Source organism: Pteropus alecto, unplaced genomic scaffold, assembly GCF_000325575.1.
Source record: "Pteropus alecto unplaced genomic scaffold, ASM32557v1 scaffold761, whole genome shotgun sequence".
In the NCBI taxonomy this organism is placed as follows: Eukaryota; Metazoa; Chordata; class Mammalia; order Chiroptera; family Pteropodidae; genus Pteropus; species Pteropus alecto.
In genome coordinates, this window is record NW_006431558.1 from 1,254,400 (window position 1) to 1,264,630 (window position 10,231).

The following is a 10,231-nucleotide window of genomic DNA, read 5'->3' on the forward strand; positions in this document are numbered from 1 at the left end:
GCCAGGAGATGGTATGTGTTGATGGCAGAGGGTCCAACTGGTGCAAAGGCTTGGAAGTGGAAAAAAACATGGTTGTTCTAGGAAGGGTAGGACGACTAGAAGATGGGCCGGAGAGAACGTGGCAGTGTGAGCCTCCTTGATTGCTGGTTCATATGAAACAGGACTCACCTCTACCACATTACGTCAAGGAGATGCTCAAGAACAGGAAGCCGCTGAGCCACTTGTAGACCAGGATGCAGCAAGCGTCTCTGCCCATCTTCTGTGGGGTTCAACTCTCACTCACTCCTGTCTGTCACTGGACTTTCTGTGGTTCCTCATCATTCTGCAGCCTCAGCCTCAACTCCACAGGACTTTCGTCCATTCTCCCAGATTGTCTCAATCCAGTGACTGCAAGCTCAAACCATTTTGACTACATGAAGTTATGAATTAGCTTTAGAGTGTCGTGGAGGTTACAATAATAACAGCAAACACTTCTGTAGTGTGTACTACAGGCTGATGAGTGTTCTGATTGCTCGTACATATAGTATTAACACATTCAAGTTTCCCAGCAACCCTGGGAGGTAGGCACAGTTATCATGTCCATTTTACAAATGAGAAAATGGCAGCACAGAGAAGTTAACTGACTTGCTCAGGTCACACAGCAAGTGAGTGGCTGAGCCAGGACATAAACTCAGCAGCCTGACCCCAGGACATGGTTCTTAACCATCTGGCTCTCCTTTACCATCCGAGTGGGAATAAGAGACATCTAGAAAAATGAGTCGTTTCTATCGTAAGGATGTTGTCTGGAAAGATGCTGGTGACATCACACAGACTCCTTTCTTGGAGGACTGTGGGAGAGATCCTTGCCTGTTCTTGGTACCAAAAATACTTAAGCTTTCTCCTGAGCATCTGGCATACTTTGTTTCAGGACACTGGGAACTATATAAATGACCAGCTTTCCCTTTTCAAGTTGGCTGCGAAAGAGCTTGGAGCCAAATTGATGGCCCAACCATATGCTGGTGGTTCAGGTTCTTAAGGGATGAGTTTTTCTTAGCCTTATTTCTGGTTCTATTCCCCACTTTTCTCTTTCTTCCTTTTCTCCTTTGCAAAAAAAAAAAAAAATTTTTTTTAAGGATCAAAAAAAATCTTTGCAGGACCAATATGCATTCATTGTAGAAAATTTGGAAAATAAGATACATTTGAAGATGGCAGTAAATCCCCACTAATCCCCAGTTTTAATGGCTGCATAGTATTCCTTCCTGTGGGTGCACCTCGAGTTTTGAAATCAATCAGACAACATGAGGAAAAAGTCCAGTTGTCCAATTTTAAATAGTGTTTTAACAAGCATCCTTGTAGCAGTTGTGTGCTTGTCCACATTTCTCTGGGCTAAATTCTTCTGCTCAGATATGTTGGGTTAAATGCAAATGCAGAAACCTTAGAGCTTGGGCTCTGGATTGGCAGACTGCCCTCCAGAAACATCTAAATCTGATTCTCCTATTTAATTGGAGCTATCGTGTGGTATTTTACATATCCTTGTAAACCACTTGGAGTCCTCTCTGGAACAAGGCAGGGTACAAATAAATACATAAACCCCAAGCCACTTCTGCTTCCTGATTAAATTGTCCAGCCTCAAACGCAATAGTATCTTTGTCTTATTAAGAGGCAGCCGCTTGCTCTGTTCCTGTTGGCTAATCCCCGAAAGCCAGTGCTGGCTGGCTGACTGCCCCCCAGGATCCTGGAGCAAGCCCTCAGCCCCTGGAAGAACCAGGAATTGTTTTTAGTCCAAGAAGTAGGTGGTGGAGTTGTATACTGAGATGATGACCCCAGGTGTGGCAGCGAGAAAACCTTCCTGCATTTCTCATACTCAGTCCTGGATCTGTCACGGAGACATTGGCATAATTGGGGCATCAGCCTCGGCAAAAGCATTTGAAAAATCCCTGCCAGAAAGACAATTTGAGGAGCTGCCACCGAGTGCACAGCTTACCCTCGTAGAGCCCATTAGCAGAAATATTAAACTCGGAACCAGCAGCTGAGCCAAGAGAGCATCTGGCTCCTGCGCATTTGCCACATCCAAGGTGAGACAGGCCATCTGAGGTGTCTGTATCTGGATTGCTCCTGGGCTCTGACACCTGCTGTTACAGCAATCCCCTTAGTTTAGGCCATTCTCTGGCCCCATCTCAAGCTCTCCAAGAGTTCATGACTTCGGCTCCAAGCTAAATGCAGTCTGGGAGAGCAAGCATTCGGGTTCTCAAACATTGAGCCTTCTAGGACATTCCAGTATTCCGTGGGACATGAACTTGCCTGTGTATTTGATCTTGAACCTGACGATGGGCAAACTTCAGGATCTCTGCCGTGCTGAGAGTTGGCAGCCAAACCCCAGGCATTTAATTACACTGCTGCAGAGAGCACTCTAGCAAGGTGCGTCCAACGCAGACAATTATTTTAGGAAAGCCATGGAGGCCGCCTCTCCTCACCACTTAAATCTTGCTTCTCGTTTGCAATTCAATATTTCAATTGTTGAGAGAAAGTGGATTGTTTGCTTCAAAGGACAGGCTAGGAAATGTAGGAAGGAGATGTTAATTATGTTGAACTGAGCTGCTTTGTCTCTACACAAATGAGAATTTTCAGGGGATTCTGTCCAAATTGCTTGGGGATCTGAGCCAGGGGAACATACCTGGGGATTCTTGGACTCACAGTCATTGTTTTTGTTTTGTTTTAAGAACTGAATTTGTCGTGAAAGGAGGCAAAACTGGTTCTGTGTTCTCCCAGAACCAAGGGGAATGCTTTCTTGGGTCACCTCGCCTGTCTTGGGTCAGGTTCCCTCAGAAGCAGAGGTGGAGGAGAGGAGTTGAGTACAGGTACTTATCTGGGAGGTGATCCCAGAAGGAACCAGAGGAAAATGAGATGGGAAGCAAAGGAAATCCATGCAGGGCGAGGTAATGAGCAGTGAGTGTGCCACTGTGGGCGCCTGGAGCACAGGTCCCAGTGGGCTCCCCTGGGAAACTGCATGCAACGTGCACCTTGGAGTTCTCCCACTGGAGATGAAGGCTGACATTCCTCACTAACTGCTGGGATGCATGGATAGGGGCTACAGGTGGGGTGCAGGGCCTTTTGCCACTGGAGGAAACCCTTGGTCGGGGGTGGGGGGTGGCGAGTGGTCCTGAGCACTTCCACTTCCGCGGTGAGACGGGGGAGGCGTGAGTGTTGGCCCCTCTTGAATCACATCTGCAGGCAAGGAAGGCTAGGCAAGTGAGCGACTTCATCCCTCCACAAGGGAGACCTACATCTCCCCATAAAGAGGGGGTCTCCCCAACTTCAGAAGGGTGTACATAAGGTGCAAAGAATGACTAATTATAATAGTTTCAGATGGTGTTTATGAATGGTTTATTTTTCTTATAAATTAATGAGTCAAGCTCATCTGGAAAATTATATCACTCTCACACTCCAATAAGCTTTTTTTTTTTTTTTTTTTTTAAAAATACTTTATTGAGCAGGAGAGAAAAAGGTGGGCTTAGAATAGCTGTCGACTCCAGGACTGTGTGTAATGCACAGCTTATCTCTGCTGCAGCTCCTGGGAATAGCCTCTGCTGGGCAGCCAGTTAACGACTTGCAAATGATCAATTATTGTGGGGCTGTTTCTCTGGAAAACACTTGGGGTTTTATCAGAATTTCTTCCAGTGCCTGTAGGAGTGCATCCTGGATAGGACCAGAATCTTTCACTGCTCACCTAAACGGTCGCCACCCATCATCATCTGTCTGGATGTCGGCAGTCATCTCTTCCCCGGTCTCCTGCCCTCGTCTCCCCCGGTCTCCTCCCCCCGCAGCAGCCAGGGGGTGCCTGTGAACGCTTGAGTCAGGTCATGTTCATCCTCTGTTCAGAACCCTCCTGTGGTTCCCACCTCGCTCAGAGCCAACACCAAATCCTCCCCACCACATACAGGCCCTGAACGCGCTGCACTGCCCGCTTCCTGCCCTCATCTCCCTCCTGCTCGCTCCCGCCATCACCCTCTTGCTCACTCTGCTCCAGCTACACCGGTCTCCATGTTGCCCAAACACGCCAGGCATGACCCTGTCTCAGGGCCTTTGCACCTCTGTTCTCTCTGCCCCGAACACCTTCCCCAGGTATCCACAGGCTTCTCCCTCACCTCCTTTAGCTCTTGACTCTTGTAAATGCATCTTCTCATGGAGGCTTTGCCAAGCCATCCTAAAATTGCAACCCCTCACCACCTCAACTCCAGTGTCTCCCACTGTTTCTTCCATCCTTACTTCTCTCTATGGCACTCATCACCCTTTAAAGACTTGATGTTTACTTATTGGTTTATTTCTGTCTCTCTCATGTAAGCACCTAGACGAGCTTTTGTGTTTGTGTGTTTTGTTTGCTGCTGTGTTTTCAATATCCAGAATAGAGCTTGACACACAGTAGGAGCTTAACAAATACATGTTAAACAAATGAGACCATCATGCCCCGATACAAACAAAAAGATTGGGACTTGTGACTAACTCCAGTATGTTCTGGGAAGCTCAAGGGGGCCTGAGAGGGCGGGGGTGGGGGGCAGCATGTTCCAGCACTGGCAGTCAGTGCTTTTTGAACAATGCAAAAACTTATTGGACCACAGAGGACCCTTTGTCCAGCACGCCTGGTAAGATTGCCAGCATTCCAGGGAGCATGGTTTGGGGAACACAGCCATGATTGATCCTGGAATTACTTGAATGATATAAACTGACTTGAAGATTAATTTAAGAGGAGGAATCTGAAGGGAATGCCTTTTATTCAAGGGCCTGGAAGTCTCTTTGAGGATTGTCACCCTTTGGGCTGGGCTTCTCAGGAGCAGAGGCAGAGGTGGTAGAGTTGTGCTTAGTGGCCCAAGGTATATCCGGAGCTTATGTGTCACCCTGAGTTGGGGAAGTAGAGAGGGGGTACCAGGTTTGGGTGGCGGTATGAGCAGGGCTATTTTAATGGTGGCTGTGGAGGCAGTGTGTGTGAGCAACCGCATGGGAGAGAATAAATTCCTGTCCTGTGGAAGGACTCGAGCCTGAAACTCCTTACCATGTTCCTCACTCCCTCGTACCTCAGTCTTGTCATCTGTGAAATGGAGTTCCAAGCATCAGGCACTCAACACATGGTCTGGCGCATTCCAGGGGTCCAGCAAAGGGCATTTGTTGTTTTCCCGAGCTCCCTTTCTCCCCTAGCAGGAGTGGGAGAATCCCCCATTGGGTTCCTGCTCTCTGACCCCTGACCTCCTCACAGACCCTCTTCCAAAGCCCAGAGGAAGGATGGCAGCTGTACACCTCGGCCCAGGCCCCCGACGGGAAATGCATCTGCACGGCCGTGATACCTGCACAGAGCACCTGCTCCCGAGACGGCAGGAGTCGGGAGCTGCGGCAGCTGATGGAGAAGGTAAGAACCTTCCAGATTCCTTGGGGAAAATGGAGAAATCTTCCAGTTCCCGCCCTGCCCTCTGCCCTCATCCAGGTAAGCCAGGGCCACAGCCATGCGGGTTAATCAGAGCTGGCAGATAATTTGCCTTCCCTCCAGGTGGATATGTTAGCTAATATCTGTTCAATGCTTCTTTGGAGGAGAAGCTGAGCGCTGTGGGGGACCGGGAGGAAATAGGACCCCAGTGGCAGCATCTGTGTCTCCTGCATGTGAGCTCTGGCCCCACAGTGCATGTCCCACTCAGCCCTTTAGTTCACCACACTCATCTGCTAAGAAGGGGTTTTGTGTCCCCTGGGGAGGGGTCTAATCCTCTACTCCAAGAGGCTCATATAAAGATCCCTTCCCTTTCTGATTGTGGTCAATAGAAAATGGTCCCTATTCAACACATCTCCAAGGATGTCTCAGTGCCCTTTATAAACTGATGGCTGTTTCTTGCCACTGTCCAGCTGACTGCCCATTGGACAGCTTTGCTGTTGGTGTTGAAAGGGACCAGCGACCTCCCTCCATCCTCTTATAAGGGAGGAGGCTGAGGCTTGGCAGAGGACAGAAGAGACCCCTCTCAGCACAAGAGTCTCCCACTCATTAACTTCCCAGGATCCTGCTCTACCCACACCCCCAGGACTGCTTTCCTCAATAGTTTGGGACACCCATATGATGTCCCCTGATTGTCGACAGGGGCTATAAAATGTTCAGTGGTGGCCAGGGTAGGTATCGGGCTGTTAGGTTTCTGAGAACGTCCAAGTGTCATGTGGAGAAGGTGTATTTCAACAACCATCCAGTGTTGTCTTCGAGTTCCCCTTAGCCAGGTGGGGCTTACCTTGGCTAGGTGCAGCTCACATTACCCAGGTGGAGGTGGGAGATAGAGGGCCCTCAGTCTGGGGTAGGAGAGGCCAGGGTGAGGGAATTTCAGTTTACTCATTTAGCTCAAGAGCATCCATTAAGCATCTGCTTAGGACCAATGCTATACACCGGGTCTGCCTCTGTGGATCCCACCTGAAGGAAGCAGATGAACAGGACCAGTCCAGATGACAGTCATAGCTGGAGAGATAATAACAGGCTATGGGGAAAGTGGGTGAGTGGCTAGTTGAGACAGGGTGGTCAGGGAAGGCTGCTCTGAGGAGGTGATGCTGGAGTTGAGATCCGAAGACCGAGAAGGAGCCAGCTGTGGGAAGACGAGAGGAAGAGCACTCCAGATAGAGGAAGGAGCAGGTGCAAAGACACTCAGGAGGGGAGGAGCCTAGAGTCTGCGAGGGCAAAGGGGGCTGGTGGCAGGCGGGGTGGTAGGACCAGCACGCAGGGTCTACAGGGGGAGGCGGTGATCCAATCTTTCTTTTGAAAAGCTCCCTTTGGCTTCTGTGTGGAGAACTGACTGTTAGGGCCTAGGGTGGGAAGAGGTGGCCATTCCAGGCCGGGCCAATGGATGGATTGGGCATGCGACTGGGAGGCCTCTGGTAAGATTGGGAGGAGAAGATTGGTCGGGTATTTCCCAAGTCTTGTCTGAGGCATCTCTGGGACAGGGGTGGGGGCAGGAGTCTGGCTGTCTCTAACTCTCCCAGTTCCCAGGTCCAGAACGTCTCCCAGTCCATGGAGGTCCTTGAGTTGCGGACGTACCGTGACCTCCAGTATGTGCGCAGCATGGAGACCCTCATGCGGAGCCTGGACGCACGGCTCCGGGGGGCCGATGGGTCCCTCTCAGCCAAGAGCTTCCAGGTGGGTCCCTCTGGGTTCAGGTTGGCGATCAAGGAAAGAATTGGGAATGGAGCCCATTAGTTCCCAGAGTGGGATCACGTCTGGGAAGACAGGGTTGGCTGGGATCTGGGGTACAGTGGGGGCCGAATGTTAAGGGCTAGGTGTGTATCAAAGATAAAGGGTAAGGTTCTGGGTCACAGGTTATGGTATGTCTGGGTCAAAGGTCAGGAGTAGGGATCAGCTACAGTTCCATCTTGGTGGGCAGGAGTTGAAGGACAGGATGACAGAGCTGTTGCCCCTGAGCTCAGTGCTGGAGCAGTACAAGGCGGACACACGGACTATCGTGCGCCTGCGGGAGGAGGTGAGGAATCTGTCCGGCAGCCTCGCAGCCATCCAGGAGGAGATGGGCGCCTATGGGTACGAGGACTTGCAGCAGCGGGTGATGGCTCTGGAGGCCCGGCTCCATGCCTGCGCCCAGAAGCTGGGTATGCCTTGACCCTTGACCTTGACCCCTGACTTCCATGCCCTTGATCCTAATACCACCTGTGTGTGCAGAAGCTAGACATGATTTTGATCTTTAACTTCTATCATTGGTGAATATCTTCTCCCATTCAATATGCTGTCTTATTTTTTTGTTGATGGTTTCTTTTGCTGTGCAAAAACTTTTTAGATGACCTCTAACTTCTCAACTTCTATCCTTGACCTCCCTAACCAAGGCCAAAAATAGATCCCAAAATTAGTAATGGCCCTGACCCTTGACTTCCAGCCCCTCACCCCCAACTTAACTCCATCTTGGAACCAGATCTCTGGATCCTCTCTCACCCCTGATCCCAGCTCTTCCCAGTCCCACCTCATCCTTGCCCTGCCTCCCTGGGGCTCTTCCCACCCCCACACCCTCATCTCCCCTGTTTCTGCCTCCCAGGCTGTGGGAAGCTGACTGGGGTCAGTAACCCCATCACCGTTCGGGCCATGGGGTCCCGTTTTGGCTCCTGGATGACTGACACGATGGCCCCCAGTGCGGACAGCCGGGTAAGTGACTGTGCCCATCCCAGGAGTCAGAGCCTGGGAGGGACATAACCTGTGGCTGCTCATAGGTGCCCAATGATTCTCTTATAACCCAAAGTCTTGGGGTCTCCAGGCCCTTGGACCTCCCCTTGACCATCTAGTGACCATAAAGTGACCAAGGACTTTCCAGCCCTATGAATCCCTGTCTGTTGACTTCTGATGACCAAATAGACTAATGGTTACTAGTACTATTGAGCAGCTCCCAGTGACCACTGACCTCTAAGTTACTGCCTGGTTAACCAGTGCCTTCACAAGGACTAGAGGCCCCTCCCCCCAGCACCACTCAGTAACCTTCGGACTTCCAGTAGCTTCTATGTTCACAATTGCCCTTCACCTCCGACCCACAGGAACCACCCATTAACTGCTGCAGTGACTATTCCAGTGACCCGATATCCTCGCCATGATCACTGGCCTCCCAGGGATTACGGTGGTTCAACCAGATGGTTAAGAGCTTAGGTGTGGGAATCAGACTTGGATTTGCACCTCATTTCCTCCAATTCTTGGCTGTCCAAGATTCCTTAATGTCTCGGAGACTCAATTTTCTTACCTTCAAAAGGATCATGATAATGTCCACATTAAAGCTTTTAAGATGCTTAGCCCAATAACCAACCCTAGTAAAGGTACTTGCAAATGCTAATAAACATGGTGAGATGAGTGATGATGGTGAAGATGCAGATTACAGGTTCGGTCAACTTGTAGTTACAGGGGTTACCATGGGCAATGAACTCAGGTGACTTCTCATCACCCAATGGCTATCCAGTGACCACTAACCATCCAGTAGGCAATGACCAGTGAATCCCCGGGTTCAGTGGGTCTCCAGGAGTTGCAGTTTTCCCCAGTCCTTGGGACTCAAGCACCGTCTGCTTAGTGAGTGTTTTAAGACCAAGGGCACTCCCTGACCAAGCGATCCCGTCCCTGGGACTATGGCTGGTCATGGGTGTCGCTGGTCATCCCATGACTCACTAATGACCATTTAGTGACTGTTGATGTCTAATGACCATGGTTCATTCCTCAGTGGTTGCTGGAGCCTTTGGGCCACTGGCGATGGTCCCCCAGTGACCAGTGGCTCTCTCACAGGTCTGGTACATGGATGGCTATTACAAGGGCCGGCGTGTCCTGGAGTTCCGCACTCTGGGAGACTTCATCAAAGGTCAGAACTTTATCCAGCACCTGCTGCCCCAGCCGTGGGCGGGCACGGGCCACGTGGTGTACAATGGCTCCCTGTTCTACAACAAGTACCAGAGCAACGTGGTGGTCAAGTACCACTTCCGCTCGCGCTCCGTGCTGGTGCAGAGGAGCCTCCCGGGCGCCGGTTACAACAACACCTTCCCCTATTCTTGGGGCGGCTTCTCCGACATGGACTTCATGGTGGATGAGAACGGGCTCTGGGCCGTGTACACCACCAACCAGAACGCGGGCAACATCGTGGTCAGCCGGCTGGACCCGCACACCCTCGAGGTCACGCGGTCCTGGGACACCGGCTACCCCAAGCGGAGCGCGGGCGAGGCCTTCATGATCTGTGGCGTGCTCTACGTGACCAACTCCCACCTGGCCGGCGCCAAGGTCTACTTCGCTTACTTTACCAACACGTCCAGCTACGAGTACACGGACGTGCCCTTCCACAACCAGTACTCCCACATCTCCATGCTGGATTACAACCCCCGCGAGCGGGCCCTCTACACCTGGAACAACGGCCACCAGGTGCTCTACAATGTCACCCTCTTCCACGTCATCAGCACTGCCGGGGACCCCTAGGGGCTGCCCCACGCGGGCCAGTGGAGGCCCTTTCTACTCTGCCTGTGTCCCTTCGAGCTGATCTGTCTCTGTCGTGTTCCCTCTCTCCCCTCCTGTCCTTTTTTTTCTCGCCCTGCCTTTTGCCCAGCTTTCATTCTCTGCCTCTGGATTTCCATTAGTGCATTTTCTCAATGTTCTCCTCTCCTTTATTGATCTGATTTTGATACTCCAGTTCTTTGCTGTTTTGCCTTTTTATTGATGTCTCTGTCTTTTTATTGATCTGACTCTCCTCCAGCCCCTTCCCTGTCTCCGACTCTCTCTCTCTCT

The 10,231-nt window shown here is 51.1% G+C and overlaps 1 protein-coding gene across 1 annotated transcript; it reads left to right on the top strand.

Moving 5' to 3' along the window:
* The first annotated feature begins 6,979 nt into the window (after positions 1-6,979).
* On the top strand, positions 6,980-9,925 carry OLFM2 (olfactomedin 2). Its single transcript, XM_015598089.2, has 4 exons — positions 6,980-7,126; positions 7,371-7,590; positions 8,028-8,134; positions 9,248-9,925. The coding sequence occupies exons 1-4, from the start codon at positions 7,001-7,003 to the stop codon at positions 9,923-9,925; spliced, it is 1,131 nt and encodes a 376-aa protein (XP_015453575.1). The 5' UTR covers positions 6,980-7,000.
* The last annotated feature ends 306 nt before the right edge of the window (positions 9,926-10,231 follow it).

Excerpts from the sequence above, each read along its gene's own strand:
- OLFM2 (XM_015598089.2), top strand. The coding sequence starts at position 7,001 with ATGGAGGTCCTTGAGTTGCGGACGTACCGTGACCTCCAGTATGTGCGC. Across the intron at positions 7,127-7,370 it reads TCTCAGCCAAGAGCTTCCAG|GAGTTGAAGGACAGGATGAC; the intron begins GTGGGTCCCTCT and ends CTTGGTGGGCAG. Across the intron at positions 7,591-8,027 it reads TGCCTGCGCCCAGAAGCTGG|GCTGTGGGAAGCTGACTGGG; the intron begins GTATGCCTTGAC and ends TCTGCCTCCCAG.